Source organism: Prosopis cineraria, unplaced genomic scaffold (genome assembly GCF_029017545.1).
Source record: "Prosopis cineraria cultivar Desert tree isolate PC_DT_omini unplaced genomic scaffold, ASM2901754v1 PC9, whole genome shotgun sequence".
NCBI lineage: Eukaryota > Viridiplantae > Streptophyta > Magnoliopsida > Fabales > Fabaceae > Prosopis > Prosopis cineraria.
In genome coordinates this window covers 894,590-910,889 of record NW_026555340.1, presented here as the reverse complement: position 1 = coordinate 910,889, position 16,300 = coordinate 894,590, and the positions used below count along the sequence as shown (strand labels likewise).

The 16,300-nt window shown below is 32.8% G+C and overlaps 1 protein-coding gene across 6 annotated transcripts; it reads left to right on the top strand.

Moving 5' to 3' along the window:
* Positions 1-1,350: 1,350 nt before the first annotated feature.
* Positions 1,351-10,237, top strand: LOC129319494 (PH, RCC1 and FYVE domains-containing protein 1). Of its 6 annotated transcripts, XM_054964588.1 has the most exons (11): positions 1,351-1,407; positions 1,519-1,836; positions 2,743-2,829; positions 2,981-3,070; positions 3,593-3,679; positions 3,770-3,871; positions 4,126-6,198; positions 6,297-6,443; positions 8,835-9,009; positions 9,091-9,304; positions 9,864-10,237. In XM_054964588.1, exons 2-11 carry the CDS (start codon positions 1,789-1,791, stop codon positions 10,012-10,014), a joined length of 3,174 nt encoding a protein of 1,057 aa, XP_054820563.1. In that variant the 5' UTR covers positions 1,351-1,407; positions 1,519-1,788; the 3' UTR covers positions 10,015-10,237. The 6 variants fall into 6 exon arrangements, with proteins under 6 accessions (XP_054820563.1, XP_054820561.1, XP_054820564.1 ...); XM_054964586.1 differs by having other exon boundaries at positions 8,835-9,304; XM_054964587.1 differs by lacking the exon at positions 1,351-1,407 and having other exon boundaries at positions 1,523-1,576; positions 1,642-1,836; positions 8,835-9,304.
* The last annotated feature ends 6,063 nt before the right edge of the window (positions 10,238-16,300 follow it).

The following is a 16,300-nucleotide window of genomic DNA, read 5'->3' as shown; positions in this document are numbered from 1 at the left end:
CATTAATTTTGACATTTTTTGCTGATTTGGCATGTACGTTGGGCCCACACAGACTCTAACCATGTTTTTTATTATTAATTTCCTCCTAAACTCTTTTTTCAAAAGTATTGGATACATTAAAATCTTTTTTTAGGAGCGCTTGGTATTATAAAGTTTTGTTAAAATAAAATTTAATAAATATTACTAAAATATTAAATATATTAATATTCAATAATTTAAATATTATTATTTATAAATATTCATCCTAAATTTATAAATTATTATTTTTGAATATTAATAGCTCAAACTAATGTTTTCATAAATTTATAGATTACTTATTATTTTTTATATATCAATTTTCGAGTCTTTCTTTGAGATAGTGCCCATATTTTTGCACCTTTCGTGCGGGTCGAAACTTACTCATATTTATAATATTGATTAAGATCTTTAAGTATTTATGTCGTTCTTTATAATTTCTTTTGTTAATTAATGATCTTCCTCCAGAATATTGCATCATCCAAATTTAATACTCTTTGTACATTACAATATTAGGGATAAAATCAAAAATATGATAGATCATGACCAATAATATGCTAACAAAAATACTTATTTGAAAAATATTGCATGTCCCATTAATATAGTATAAAAAAATTACTTAACAAGAGAATAATGCAGAAATGAGGGAAAAAATCTCTATGCTAATTTGGAGGCTTATTACCTTTGTTTTTTTATATAAAATTATAAAATATCAAAAATATTAAAATATTAAACTGAGTAGTGTAATACTTTGGAAGAAAACGGTTAGTTGATTAAAAAAATTATAAAGAATGACCTAAAAAATTTAAAGAATTTAATCAATATTAAAAATATAATTAATATATAAAATATTATAAGTCACCTATAAATTTTTGAAAAACTAGTTTTAGCTATTAATATTCAAAAAATGATTTATAAATTTTTGATGAATATTTATAAATAATAATATTTAAAATTATTAAATATTAAAATATTTGATATTTTAAAAATATTTATTAAATTTTATTTTAACAATACTTCAAGCTATTCATGGTTCTTAAAAAAAAATTTTAGAGTGCCAAGCACTTCTAAAATGAGAGTTTAAAAACAAATTAGTATAAAAAATATGGTTAGAATCTTATTTGTTATTGTATGTAAGCTCCACATATATGTCATATCAGCAAAAAATAAAAAAAAATTAATGATTGTTTAACAAAAAAAATTTTTACTCTTTAAAAAATAACTTAAAAATAAAATTATCTGATTTATTAATATAGGATACTAAGGCATACAGATAACCTATTAATTGGCGCGTGGCGAAGACGTTGAGTTAGTTGGTAGTTGTTGACGCTATATGAGAAGCGCGCCAATAGCTGAGTCAATTTCTTTGAAGCTGCAAACTTCCCTAAACATGTGAGACCGTTTACCTCCCTTTCATTTCGCCTACACTTTCTCTCCTTTCTGTCTTGTTCTTCTGCAAGTTTTTCCCATTCTCTTATTTGCTTAATATGCTTTTTTGCTCAGAAACTGAGACTCCATATACTTGATGCAAATTTTCAATAACTCCAATGCAAAATTTAAGGTAAATTCTTACATTTCTTTGGGAATCTCATGAAATTTCTTCATCTGAGTAATTTTTCTTCTGAGCCGTTGGAGAATTTGATGAGAGGCCGAAGTCGAAAGCACACGCATCTATGAAGACTGGGGCACGGAAGTCGCCGCCGCCGCACCACCTGATGCAGTTGCCGCTTGAGCTTCGTCTTCGGCGATTTGCTTACCGTTTTTTCAGATGGAATGGCAGATCTTGCTAGCTATGGGAATTCTGATCGTGATATTGAGCAAGTGAGTATCCATCAAATTTTCGTCCTCTTCATTTTTGTTATCCTGATTATCTTAGATTATTGGATTTAGTTGTTGGAAATTATGGAAATCTTGATTTTCCACGGGCTAGATAATGCACAGAGTTTGTTGTGGGAAAAGACTCATTATTGATTATTTTCTTCAAATGAGGATTCAATTTTACGACCGTGCCTTTATCTATAAACCTATTATATCAAAGATAATCATAATAATTGTGCGTTTCTTTTAATCATTCATCAATGTAAAAAATAAAAACACCATTTGTATAATGGTAATAGTGGCTATTGGTACTACTTATATTTTTTATTTCCTAGCAGTTGTATTAAAAATGACGATGTCCTTATGCGATTTGGTTTATTTCCTTATCTTGAACTATTTCATGTATACAAAATCATAGTTATGATACTATTGATTACTATTGAGAGCAGAAAAATTATTCTATTTGAGTACTTTGGCCAGAAGTGAAAGAAAGTAGTGATGATACTAATGTGGTTAGGTTTATATATAGGTTATATATAAGACTTGAATCATTTTATGTTACTTAGCATCGATTGCTTATATTCTATGTGGGGCATAATGATTATATGCTTTAATGCTATATTGAGCTTATGTGCATAAGAAGCAAAAAGACGAGCGAAAAAGTTACCCTTTCCAAAATTGGCTTCATGCTTGGCCCTTCTCATTATTTTTCAGTTGGATCGTATTCATTCAATTTCTAGAGTTGCTGGAAAAATTATTGAGAAATATAAGAAACTTCACTGGATGGTGTTTCCTGCTGAATTTTCCCCCTCCTTGAAAACAATAGCTATTTAGTGAAGTTACTATATTTTGCAAAATGTCAGATTATGTAGGGGCTTCTTATGCTAAAAATTGAATTTTCATTTTCAGGCACTTGTAGCTTTAAAAAAAGGCTCCCAATTACTTAAGTATAATCGAAAAGGGAAGCCAAAATTTCGTCCCTTCAGACTCTCATCCGTAAGTCCTTACTTAGACATTGACATATCTTCCAGCAACGAAGGTTCATATATACATATATATATATATATATATATCTCCCTAAGTCTAGAGTGTGTGTGTGTATATTTTAATAAACTTTACGTGAATGTTTTAATAGTGACTTTAACAGGATGCTACAACATTGATTTGGATTTCTCATGGACGGGAAAAAAATCTGAAATTGTCTTCTGTTTCACGTATCATTCCCGGACAAAGAACTGTAAGTTAGTAATCTAATTTTCTAACAGTCCTGTTAATGTAATGATGCGCCTAGTCTGGAAAAACTAGAATCTGTAAAAGGAGAAACTGAGGGGTAGTAAAAATGTGCAAGACATGATCTACGTTATAGAATGGTAAAAAACGAATTGCAACTTGCAAGTGGGGATACCAAAATCTGACACAATGATTATTAGGTGGTATGCTGTCATAAAGAGAAGGGTATTCCTAGGGACTTTAGCAGCCAGAGATAGGGAGTTAGATGAGCAACTTGGTGAAAGTCAGGAATGGAATCCAGCCTCTCAAATGCTAGATCCTATTGTACAATATCTTGCATTTTTTTCTGCTGTCATGGGTTTGTTTTGCCTAAATTACATTCTGTATTTGCACTGCAACCTACTTCTGCTTATTTGTAGAAATGTATCTATCATTTTACTTACTTGAATTATATCAGAATAGCAAGATTCTATATACAATTTGAAGAATGTCCAAACTTTTTGTTAAAATATATAACTATCTCTTTCAGGCTGTCTTTAGAAGGCATTTGCGCCCAGAAAAGGATTATCTATCATTTTCACTTGTTTATAAAAACGGGGAACGAACACTTGATCTGGTTAGAAAATTTAGTAACTACTCATGCTTGACAAATAAATCATTATGATGGAAAATCTAAATTTAGTTCCTCTCTTTTGCATTTTTATAGATTTGCAAGGACAAAGCTGAGGCAGAGATATGGTTTGGAGGCCTTAAAGCATTAATTTCTCCAGGACAACACACCCTACGATCTAAAAGTAACTTATATGATGTGAGTTTGATTAGACATCTTTTAAATGATCATTTAATCCTTAACTTCTTGTGTACCGAGCAATTTCGTAAGTTCCTATGTTCCCATTAACTCAACATTACACTGCTAAGGTTGGGTTTGGTAGGTGGAAATCTAAACCGTATTATTATTATTATTATTATTATTATTATTATTATTATTATTATTGGATATATTGAATGTTCTTTTTATCTGTACTTCAAAGACTTTTAATTAGGTAGTGCCTTTAATTTCAGCTACAGGATGGTGTCGACTTTTTCCCAATTAACCGTCCTTTTGGTGCAACATTAGAGTTTACTTCAAGCATTGCACGTGGCAGGGATTCCACAGATTCAGGATCTCGTGATTCTCCATTGTATTGGGCAACCTCAGATGTGACATCAGAACGTTCAAATATGCAACTAAGGACAAGTGCTTCAGATGGCTTCCGTGTTAGTGTGTCAAGCACACCTAGTTGTTCAAGTGGAGGATCAGGACCAGACGACATAGAGTCATTAGGTGATGTTTATATATGGGGAGATGTTTGGATTGATGGGCCTTCACCTGATACATTGGGAAGTCAAGTTGCTTTGATGACAGATGTGCTGGTTCCTCGGCCATTGGAGTCAAATGTTGTTCTTGATGTTCAACAAATTGCATCTGGTGTGCGTCACATTGCTCTAGTTACAAGGCAGGGAGAGGTTTTTTCTTGGGGTGAGGAATCCGGGGGAAGACTTGGTCATGGGATTGATAAAGACTTCTGCCACCCTCATCTTATTGAGTTCCTCTCTGTTCAAAATGTTGAATTTATTGCATGTGGGGAGTATCATACGTGTGCTATTTCTACGTCTGGTGATCTATTCACCTGGGGAGATGGTGCTTATAATGCTGGGCTTCTTGGTCATGGCAGTGATGTTAGTCACTGGATACCAAAGAGGGTCACTGGCCCTTTAGAAGGGCTTCAAGTTTTACACATTTCTTGCGGTACATGGCATTCTGCATTAGCAACCTCTAATGGGAAATTGTTTACCTTTGGAGATGGAACATTTGGTGTCTTGGGCCATGGAGATCGGATGAGTGTGTCATATCCAAGGGAGGTACAATCATTGAGCGGATTGAAGACTATTAAGGTTGCTTGTGGAGTATGGCACACTGCAGCCATTGTAGAGGTTATGGGTCATCAAGGTTCTAATATTTCATCCAGGAAGCTCTTCACTTGGGGTGATGGTGACAAGTATCGTTTGGGTCATGGAAACAAGGAAACATACCTTCAACCAACTTGTGTCTCTGCACTAATTGATTATAATTTCCACCAGATAGCTTGCGGGTACACTTTGACTGTTGCCCTAGATACATCAGGTCTTGTATTTACTATGGGCAGCACTGCGTATGGTCAGTTAGGAAATCCTTTGTCTGATGGAAAAACACCTGCAAAGGTTCAAGATAAGTTGGTTGGTGAATTTGTTGAGGAAATATCATGTGGAGCGCATCATGTTGCTGTCTTGACATCAAGAAGCGAACTATATACTTGGGGGAGGGGAGCGAATGGAAGATTGGGGCATGGGGACACAGAAGACCGAAAATCTCCAACACTGGTTGAAGGTTTAAAAGATAGGCATGTAAAAAATATCTCATGTGGCTCAAATTTTACATCTTGCATATGCATCCATAAATGGGTTTCTGGATCTGATCAATCTATTTGCTCCGGTTGTCGGCAAGCATTTGGTTTTACTAGAAAAAGGCATAATTGTTATAATTGTGGGTTGGTGCATTGCCATGCTTGTAGTTCTAAGAAGGCATTGAGAGCAGCATTGGCTCCCACACCAGGAAAACCACATCGTGTGTGTGATGCTTGTTATAGCAAGCTTAAAGCTACTGAGACTGGTAGTGCTTCCACTTCTAGTAGAAAACCTACTCCTCCTCGTCAATCCATAGATGAGAGGGAAAGATTAGACCGGGGAGAAACAAGGTCTTCAAGAGTTCTCATGTCTTCTATCACTGAGCCAGTAAAATTCCTTGAGATATGGGGCAATAAGCCCGAATCTAAACACGATTTTTCTTCCCTTGCTCGAAATCCACAATCAATTTCACAATTCAAAGATGTTGCATTTCCAAATTCATTGAAGCCCATTCATAATGCATTCAAGCCTGCTTCTGTAACTTTAAGTCCACCACGAACTCCACCGGCCAATTCAAGACCTGCATCGCCATATACAAGAAGACCAAGTCCACCACGTTCTCCCACCCCTGGATTTTCTAGAACCCTTATCGAAAATTTGAGGAAATCAAATGAGCTTCTGAACCAAGAAATCTCAAAATTACAAAATAAAGTAGGTTTTATACACAGTAGCGGATGCTAGTTTATTATTCGAGGAATATAACATGTACTATTGACTACTACTATGAATATTCGTTTTCTTGCATATAGGTTCGAAGTTTGAAACAGAAGAACGACGTGCAAGATATGGAGATTCAGAAGCTAAAGAAAAATGTTGAGAAAGCAACCTTGTTGACTGGAGAGGAATCTTCTAAGCAGAGTCTAGCTAGGGAATTTATTAAGACCATGAAAGATCAGGTACCTTTATTTAATTTGTATTCACAACATAATCCAATTTATCTTTTGTACATTAAATTTTTATTGAATATTATTAAAAAATTCTTATAGATACTCATAGAAATGTCAAATCATTTTTGCACAAGAAGAGTAAGGCATTTTTGAAAATAGATAATTATTCCTCTAGTCCTTTTTTTTTATTCCATTAAGTTCCCCTGAACATGTATTGGTAAAGAAGCATATTTTCTATTTAGTTAAATTTGGCTAATAGCCTACTATATTTTTGAGGGAATACATTTTCTCTTTTGATTTTCACTCTACGTGGATTTTTTGTCTAGGAAAAATAACATTTAAGGTCATTTCTAGAGAATTTATTGCAATAAAAGTCCATAATTTTTGTATTGAATATTGTCTTATGAAAACATGGATATGTCATTGTTAAAAGCTTAATCTTAATTTGTATTTTTTGTTAGGATTTCCTTAGAAATTTAACAAATTAAAATTCAGTTTTTAACAACAATAAATTTGTATTTTCAAAAAACAATATCCAATGCAAAATTCATAGGCTTTTATTACATAAATTCCCTTGAGATGCACTTAATCGTCATTCTCCCTTTTGTTAAGCATTTTCTTTTTAATTTTTGGATTCACTGTTTTAGTCACACACTACTCTTTTAGATTGGTTGGAGTTGAAACCCTCCCTTTTTCTTTTTGAAGTATAAACATGATAAACTATATAAACCATAATGGCTCAAAGAATACAACAACAAAACAAAGAAATAACAAAACTAAACCAACAAACAAGAAACTCAAACCACCCAGAAGGAATTTTCAAACCCTCCCTTTGTACTGCCGAATAATTATTTCCAAATTTGATCAAGGGTTCTTGAGTGGAAGGCTGTAACACCCAAAAATGAAATTCCTTCTTGTACTGCCCGAAGTTTGGGCCAAACATCACAAAACTGTAATTTCCACCGATTAAAATCTTCATTGATTCATAAACGAGCTCAAACTTACCTCTTAAAGTGCGACTAAGTGCCCAACAATAACAACAATTTCAGATTTTACCACTGCCATGAAGAAACCTAGCTTCCATCAATGCTACAACTCAACACCAACCTGCCTTTGCACTTAATTCAGGTAACATATTAAAGAATGGAGGATGTGCATCCGTTTTGGAAATCAATATATTTAAATTATTAGATTTTGGTTTATTTATGAGGAAAACAATACCGTGAATCAAATATTGATAATAATAAAGAAGTTACAAACAATTATTATAATTGAGGATAATGATAACTTGTTGCATTAATAAATATTTTTAATTCCTTTGATTGCTTAATGGCACAAGAGTTGTGTTCTGCGTTCATCCGTAATTTTTTCATATAAAATTCGGTGAAACCAAGAATAATGGAATATTTAATGATAGAAAATATCTTTAAACAATCTGTGTTTCTTGGCTCGTTAAGCTAGGTTTAGTTGATGTGCAAAAATGTAAATGGCAATTTGTATTTCTCAATATTTAGAAAGGCCAGCTCTTAGCAGGAGAGGAAACAAATACTAAGGCCAGTGATATGGTAACATTGAAAAGCCTTAGATAGTCACATGGGGATGGCAAGAAAATTTGTCTTCTATACAACTTTCTTCCCCACCTTGTGAGAAATACTTGGTATTCAGTACTAGCCAGATTTCAGTCATGTTAGACTCCAAATGAGAAAACTTTTTCAACATATTTTTTCCCAATTTACAAAACTTAAATTCTAGACCATACTGGGTGTTCCAGTCTATTATTTGATTCAATCACAATTGGCATCACATTCTATAATTATTTTTGTGCATGTATAATTATAAGAAAATGAGAAATGAAACATATTGGCAAGATGTAAAGGAATCATAAATAACAACAAATGAATGCATGACATATTTTATTGAAGTGGAACTTTCATTCTTGGGCAATGTTTGAAATATGGCTGTCAATGTTAATCAATAAGAACATTATATGGACACACACACATGTAAATAACTGTCAGCAGAAACATTAATCCAATGCTAATTTGGATAGTTATTGTCATCCTGGTTAAAACAAGTTTATAAACTTTTTTTTTTTCCTTTGTAAAAATTAAATTTTCTCCCACGTTGCTCGTTGGGTTAACATTCTTGTGTGGAGAATCGAGGAAAATTCTATCGTATTCTTATTGAAACAAAGAGGGAGAAACATACACTGGGTTACCGAAATTAAAGCCTAGGAAATAGGACCTGGACAAATACATGGGATTCAATAAATAATAATAATAATAATAATAATAATAATAATAATAATAATATCGTAACTTGTTTTATCCTAATAAATACAAATCTTTGCATTGGATATTTCCACATATTCTGAAGTGCTATTGTGTTTGGTATTTCCAGTTGAAGGATGTGACGCAGAATTTGCCACCAGAGAGTCTAGACAGTGAGACCTTGAGAAATATCCATGCTCAAGCTGAAGATTTTCTAAGGGAAAATACAGAATCTGAAGCATCATCTTCCGTACTTCCAAGCTTGGAGCCTAATCAAGAAATTGGACGTGATACATCAGTTTCAGGTATTGATGGTTCCAAATCGCAAGAACATGAAGTTGAAGAAACTGTAGATTCTACTGGAGCTGAACCATCTCATGATCCAGGAAATTCTCTTCAAGAAAGCAATAGATCATCTATATCTAGTATAGAGGTAGCAACTCCTCCACAAAGCTCAGAAAATGATTCACAATCACCAGACTCAATGAAACTAGGGAGAGAGAAAGAATCACAGGTCATCGAACAATTTGAACCTGGTGTTTATGTGACGCTAGTGGTATGGCCAAGTGGTATAAAGGTTTTCAAACGAGTTAGATTCAGGTATATGGTTAACTTATTTCCCCAATCTATTCCACATTTCCAATCCTTATTCCATATGTTGTTCCATTTCATTGAATTTGTAGTATATATATGTCTCAATGCCTGGCCAAGTGCATATTATATTGGGTAGAATGTGATTTTTCTTTTTTCTTTTTAATTATTCGTTTCTAAATTGAATCACTTTGAAAATGTAGATTTAAAAAGAATTTTTTTCCGTGTTTGTGTTATTGTATATTCAAAATGTATATCATTATTTTTATTTTAATAAATTTCATTTTAAGAAAATATATTAAATAAGATTGTTTCTATTATTTATAATTATTTCTATATATTGAATATTGAACTTATATTGAATTTTTATTGAATTTTGAATTAATAATTATATATTCTAAATTTCAAAATTTAATTGATTGAATTCGAATTCAAAATCCACAAAAGTGCTTGCGTGAAGAATGAGGCACATTATTCATGATTTGTAAATCGCGCTGCTGATTTCATGTTTTATATTTTATATTGTTGATTTTGATGTTTCTTATTTGTTGTTATATTCTGAATACAGTAAGCGAAGGTTTGATGCACAACAAGCAGAAGAATGGTGGAATACAAACAAAGATAGGGTGTTTAGAAAGTATAGTTCATCAGCAACAAATTCTTCAGCTTCTGGGTCGTCATCATCTAGAACTAAACCCTTAGCTGAAGAGAACACTTAATTTTCTTTTCATAGTCTATCTAGTCAACAGAAAATATAGAATAGCTGCATACCAATCCACCAAGTGTAAAGAAAACTATAATTAGACAACTAGTTTAATTTGAAGTGACAAGTCGAACAGCAAGAATGCACAATATACTTGAATGTAACTTTGTACTGCAGAATATAGAATTGATGTACCACCCAAATTTGATTTAGATGTAGAAAAATTGCTTGTTTTTGAAGTCGCACGGTGCACTTATTATCTCACTCTTTTCCCCTTTATTATTCAATAATTTATTTATTTCTTCAGATTATTTATATTTTATTCCCTGGAGATTATTCAGTAATGAACAAATTCCTTTTACAATATGGGGAGAATTTCATTATAGGACCATGGATGTAATAGTATTACAAATAAGGCTCAATCAAATATGAAATTTCATTGCAAGATAGGAGAAGACTAAAATGAAATAAATTTCCTTGGTTAAATGATCAATGTACCCTTAATAGAAATGAAAAAAGAGAATGTGAATCACTACTTGACTTGTTAAATGTGTAGTATGACTTGTTGAATTCCTTATATTATTTATGAATTTATTAGGCCCTGAATAAATCTTTAACTTGTTACACCATTATGTTAACTTGTACTTGTTAAAAACATTACATTATTTTTAATTTTCATACATTACTTAGCAACCTTATTATGTTGCTTGTTAATTATTTAACTTGTGTTAAATTTATTATACCACTTGTAAAATCAATTATGTTATTTGTTTAAAAAATAACCTTACTTGTTAAATCCCTGACAACACTTATGTAATCCATAACATGTGAATATTTAACCTATATTTGTCAATAATATGTTAACCCATACTTGGTAACTAACTATATCAATACTTGATAAATATTCAACTAAACTTGTCAAATAGTTAATGTGAACATAGATACATTTTCAATACAAAGAAGCTTTGTTGTCAATTTACATTCCAAGCTTAGAATGGTACCTTTGTCATTCTTTCTTCTCCACCATTTTGTCAACTTTACAAAGATTAATACTAAAGTTATTATCAAGCTTATCACTAGCTACACTTATATGTCATTTTTAATTTCACTTGTTTATTTTCTATGATGAACTTATAGTTTACAATATATAACTTAACAAATAATTTTGATAATTTTCATTCATCAACTATTCGATTATCAATACACTAATGCTATCTGTTATTTTCATAAAAGAACTTGTTCTTTTACCCAACTAAAAAAAAAAAAAACTTAAGCTTCTTGTCCCAATTAAACTATAACTTGTTTGTTAAATTGTCTTGTAAATCACCCAAAGTCCACTTGTTAAAAAGTATACAATAAGTCATTCTATAAGGGTGCATGTTAATTTAGTATAGTTACTTGTTATTATGGTTTGCGATACTTGTTAATTTCTATGACTTCACTTTTGAATCTGGTAACACTCTACTTTTTCAAATCATTTTATTTCCTCTAATAACTTTTAAACACTTGCCATGGTAGAACAATTTTTACCATGTAAAAAAAATTAAAGAAATTTTTATTTTCAAAGCCTTACAATGGTAATGTCCGCCTCAACATTATCAGGACAACACTCATACATGCCATTGTGATAATTAGGATCAAATAAAATCTTATAAAGAAGTTATCACAACCCAAGGGTTTAAAAGATAATTAGTTTAAAACATTAGGATCTCAAGAAAACCCTTTTTAAAATATTGTTTGAGCTTAAACCATGGTTAAAAATCAATTCAGAACAAATACGGAAGCATGAAAATTAAATCACGTCAAATTAGGCTAAAACAAGCCACTTTTCAACAATTCTAGTCTGTCTGCCATGGCATAAGCCACGCCCGCTGTGACGGATGGCATACAAGGACGAGTCCCTCGAAAGCCCCTTGCACCGTAGCACAATAACCACGCGCCGTGGCACGCACCTATTGTCATAATAGCAGATTGCTGTCATGTCAGCCCTCTAAACTTTCAGATTGTGCCGTTTCGCCATCCGACATCTGATTTGGGAGATTCAAGTATTCACATGAAACTCTTTGAGCCCTCTAGCTAATGGCATCGATTTCACACTCAAACAATCATTTGTTTAAAAGATAGATACCCAAACTCAAAATGGTTTGTTTTCACATCAAAACACACACAAAGGTATTCAACTCACAATGCTAATTGCCATTAGCCCTAGAGACACTTTAACCACCTTAAATGGACCACACACAACATGACAATTCAATCATAATACACAATTAAGCATTCACACTCAAAATAACATTAAAACCCCAATTCACAACATAAAGTGGTGAATAAAATCTAACACACATATCAACTTGGTCATTTTGGTACATCCATCTCTTTAAATATATCACATGTAAGTGTAACATGGCCAAGCACACACACACACACACACAAAAACATACACAATCCACAACATCAACCTTAGGCTAAGATACACACACCCTTATCGCAAATTCATATCAAAGGATAATCACAACAATGTCATGTTCCTAAGTTGGCATTATATATTGACAATATTCATTACAATACCTAAAAAGAGAAAAGGGAAGAGTTATACAACTATACTCTTCACTCTTCAAATTCCCCTTTCTTTCCCTTGCCCTTACCAGAGCCCTCACTTATAAAATACAACCACGGGATGAGATAAACATCTCAGTAATAGAATAATTCACTATTATTAATTAACGTGCACAACTATAAGAGAGTAAAACTATAAAACTTTAAAATATTCTTTTAGCATATCACCACATACTATTTTCATCAGTACAAATCTTTTACCACTAGCATGATTGTTCTACCATCTGAGCCTGCATATCACCCCGACCGAAACCATAGGCTTTTGGACTAAGTGCACATTCACAATGATCCGAGCTCACCTTCAGTAGTAGGATGACTCGGCCAAAGGTGTCTTATCTCACTTTTGGACTATGGTTTCCCCCTATTGCACATGAATCGGGGTGTCATTACTCTAACACCACATCATTGATGCTAAGGAGCATTACTCTCCAACGCCGTATCTTGCATGGATATTAAGGAGAAAATCTCCAACACCATACCTCACTAGACATTAAGGAGATACATGCTATATGGACTTCCACTACTCCTTCCTACGGGGTGAACTCTCACCCCCTAACATGATCATGCCCACACTCAACATATATATCACATATACATTTCAAATTTCTTAACCCATTCATATATAACTTTCATCATCCTCATCACTTGCAAATAGATTTTTTTTATGTACAAAATCACACTTCGCAATATGCAAGGTTATCAAATCTCAAGTAATAGATTTAACATATATACTCACATACAGTTAAGCAGCATAATTGAATAGTATAAATCATTCTGTTACCTTAACCATTTGTCACACAAAAGGGTTACCGTGGTTCAATATTAGCTTCACACATTCTATATGCATGATATAGCTCGAGCAATGCTCAATCTATACAATCAAGTGACAATAATCAATTATCACTTCAGATAACTCCGAATTTACTAGGTTTTAAGTGTCTAAAATACCTAAATTCCTTTTCTAACAACATCAACTATTCTTAAACACTCTAACCATCCTATTAAACATCTCAACACACCAAAATCACTAATCAATATCCCACATTGTCTCAAAATCTTCAAATTATATCTAGGGTTCGTCCAAACCCTAAAAAATTTTTAATCACCACAAAACTCATAAACTTAGGGTTAGAGACTTGATTTAACTCCCCAAGACCTTAAATAAATCAATGGGTTTGGTCTAAACCTAAGGGAATCGAAATCAAAGCCCCCATTGCCCCAAATGTCCAGATTTTTGCATAATGAGGGAGAGGAAGAAGAAAGGAAAGCTTACCCAATGCATATGAAGCTTGAAAGGCCTCCAAAATCACGTTAGAAGCAAGCCCTAGCAGCCATAAGTCTCTCTTTATCGTTACTCTCGAGTTCTTTCTTTCTCTCTTCTATTTTTTGACTTTGATTCGTGATTTGATAAGTACAAATTTTGCACGTGCGCCGTGGCACATTGACACACCCACCATGGCGCATGGTATAGAAAGTCCTACAAAATTTTAAACTCTCTTCCATGCCATGGCCTGCTCAAATATAGCCTTAACCCTCTTCTAAGACTGTCCAAGGATTCAAAAATTATATTAATTTCCCATAAACCTTGCTAAATCAATAATTTACCTAAATTGACCAAATTACCCTTGAAAGCATTGATAATTACTAATTGGGAAAGTTAGGATGTTACATTTATCATGATAGAAAAAAATGATATATTAATTTTAAAACCCTACTATGGTAGAAAAAAGTCTTTCATAGTAATTAAGAATCAAAATAACTTTCTAAACATTTACAATGGTAGAAAAGGATTCTTCTTCATTAAACAAATAAATTTCAAAATCAACTACCATGATAAAAAAATATCTAACACAGTATAAAGAGTTAAACTTAGGAAATAAATCCTACCTTGCTAAATAGAAGTTTTCTAAATCATTAAAATTCACCTAATGGGACCCATTTCCAAAATAAGAATTTGAAAATCCAATTATTGTAATAAAATATAGACAACATGAAATCAAAGTTCCCAGTGACATTTTAGTCTAAAACGTTACATTGTTTCCCACAAATATCCAAACATAGTGATTTAAGGGTCACCCAAATATACATCCAAGATAAATATTGGCTCTGGTTTAACACACATTGCATTCAAGTAGGAACTAAATTCTTAAAACCCATTTAGGACCCAAATAACAATTTATGAGACATGTTACATAACAACTCACAAAGTAAAGCCATGGGTTTACGGTGAACTGCTTGACCATGACACAATTATCCAAAATACCATATATAACTCCAATTATCAACCATGCACAATTAAAGTCCAAAATTGAATTATAGCCACACAACACAATTTATACATTTAGGAGCATCCAATATCCTATACTCTTGTTTGATCTAATTGACCCTTTAAACTTTTAAAAACATATTACCTAATGTCGTATTGTTAAATAGAGGCTAACGGACATTAAGTGAAGTAAATGGGACTAAGAAATTTGATGAGTTGGCAGCCATGTGCCTCCATCTCATCATCTCACCTTTTCTCCCTCATCATCAATCCCTCTTTCTCCCTTATGCCTCTCATCGTATCCACCTCCCTCCCTCTTCAAATTCATCTTAACCCCTCCCCCTACACCTCTCATCATCTCTGCCTCCCTCCCCCTTCACTCCCAAAATTGAGCAATCCTTCCAATACTCAGTGCATTGAGAGATGGAGAAGGGGATGGATGGTAGATTAGAGATACCATCCACAACTCCCTCTCGTCCATGCTCATCATGCTTCAAGATCTCCCTCCCTCCAATCTTGAAATTTGCACTAGTTTCTTTCTCTGGGTTGTGGGGTAGTGATACCGCAAAGGTCTTAATTCAATTGCTTATTGTTTGCATCCTTTCTAATTTTGTAATTCTAGTTTTGCATCTCTTTTGAGTTCAATTGCTAATTGATTGCATCCCTTTTGCTTTGTTCTTCAATTTACTATAATTGTTCTTCATTCCTCACCCCCGATTTTGTTCTGGATTTGTTCTTCCTAATTGATTTACTTCTAGCTTATGGGGTTTAATTTCTCTTTTTGGGTTTGCTTTTGGGTTTTGTTCTTACTTGTTCTATGTTATTTTTTTTGTGTCTAATTTTAATAAAAATAAAATTTCATATGCAGTTTTGTTTTTAAAAAATCTAACCAATAATTTTTTTAAAAAATATTTTTGACTTGTTTGCATGAAGTTTGAGTCCACTTGGCTGTCAAGTGTCCACTTTTGGTAAAAAAAGAGAGTGATTTAATGGTCAAACTTAAGTAGAGTTACCTTAACTGGAGTTAACAACAAGACACTGGGTGATCTAGTTTTGAAAGTTCAAGGGGTTCATTAGACCAAAGAAGAGTATAGGACACTAGGTACTCCTGAGGGTATAGTTTAGGGACAAAAATGGACTTTAAACCTTTATAAAAAAACACTTAACAAGGTATCATTTCAAATCCAAACATGATTTCAGTACTTAAAGTCAAATCAAAATTAGTCTATAAGTATTAGATACAAATCTCATAACTACAATTAAATAAGCTTACCAAAAGTCAAGTGTAAGGTTGCCCTTACCTACCAACACTTATTCAAACTCATTATGGTAATCATGAGACTAACCCAAATAGATTATCATTTCTTTTCAAAATTGTTAAATTCAAAATTAATTAAAGTGGGATCTTGAGTTTTACACC

Coding starts and splice junctions, on each gene's coding strand:
- LOC129319494 (XM_054964586.1), top strand. CDS start 1,789: ATGGCAGATCTTGCTAGCTATGGGAATTCTGATCGTGATATTGAGCAA. Junction 2,830..2,980: donor GTCCCTTCAGACTCTCATCC/GTAAGTCCTTAC, acceptor TGACTTTAACAG/GATGCTACAACATTGATTTG. Junction 6,444..8,834: donor TTAAGACCATGAAAGATCAG/GTACCTTTATTT, acceptor TGGTATTTCCAG/TTGAAGGATGTGACGCAGAA.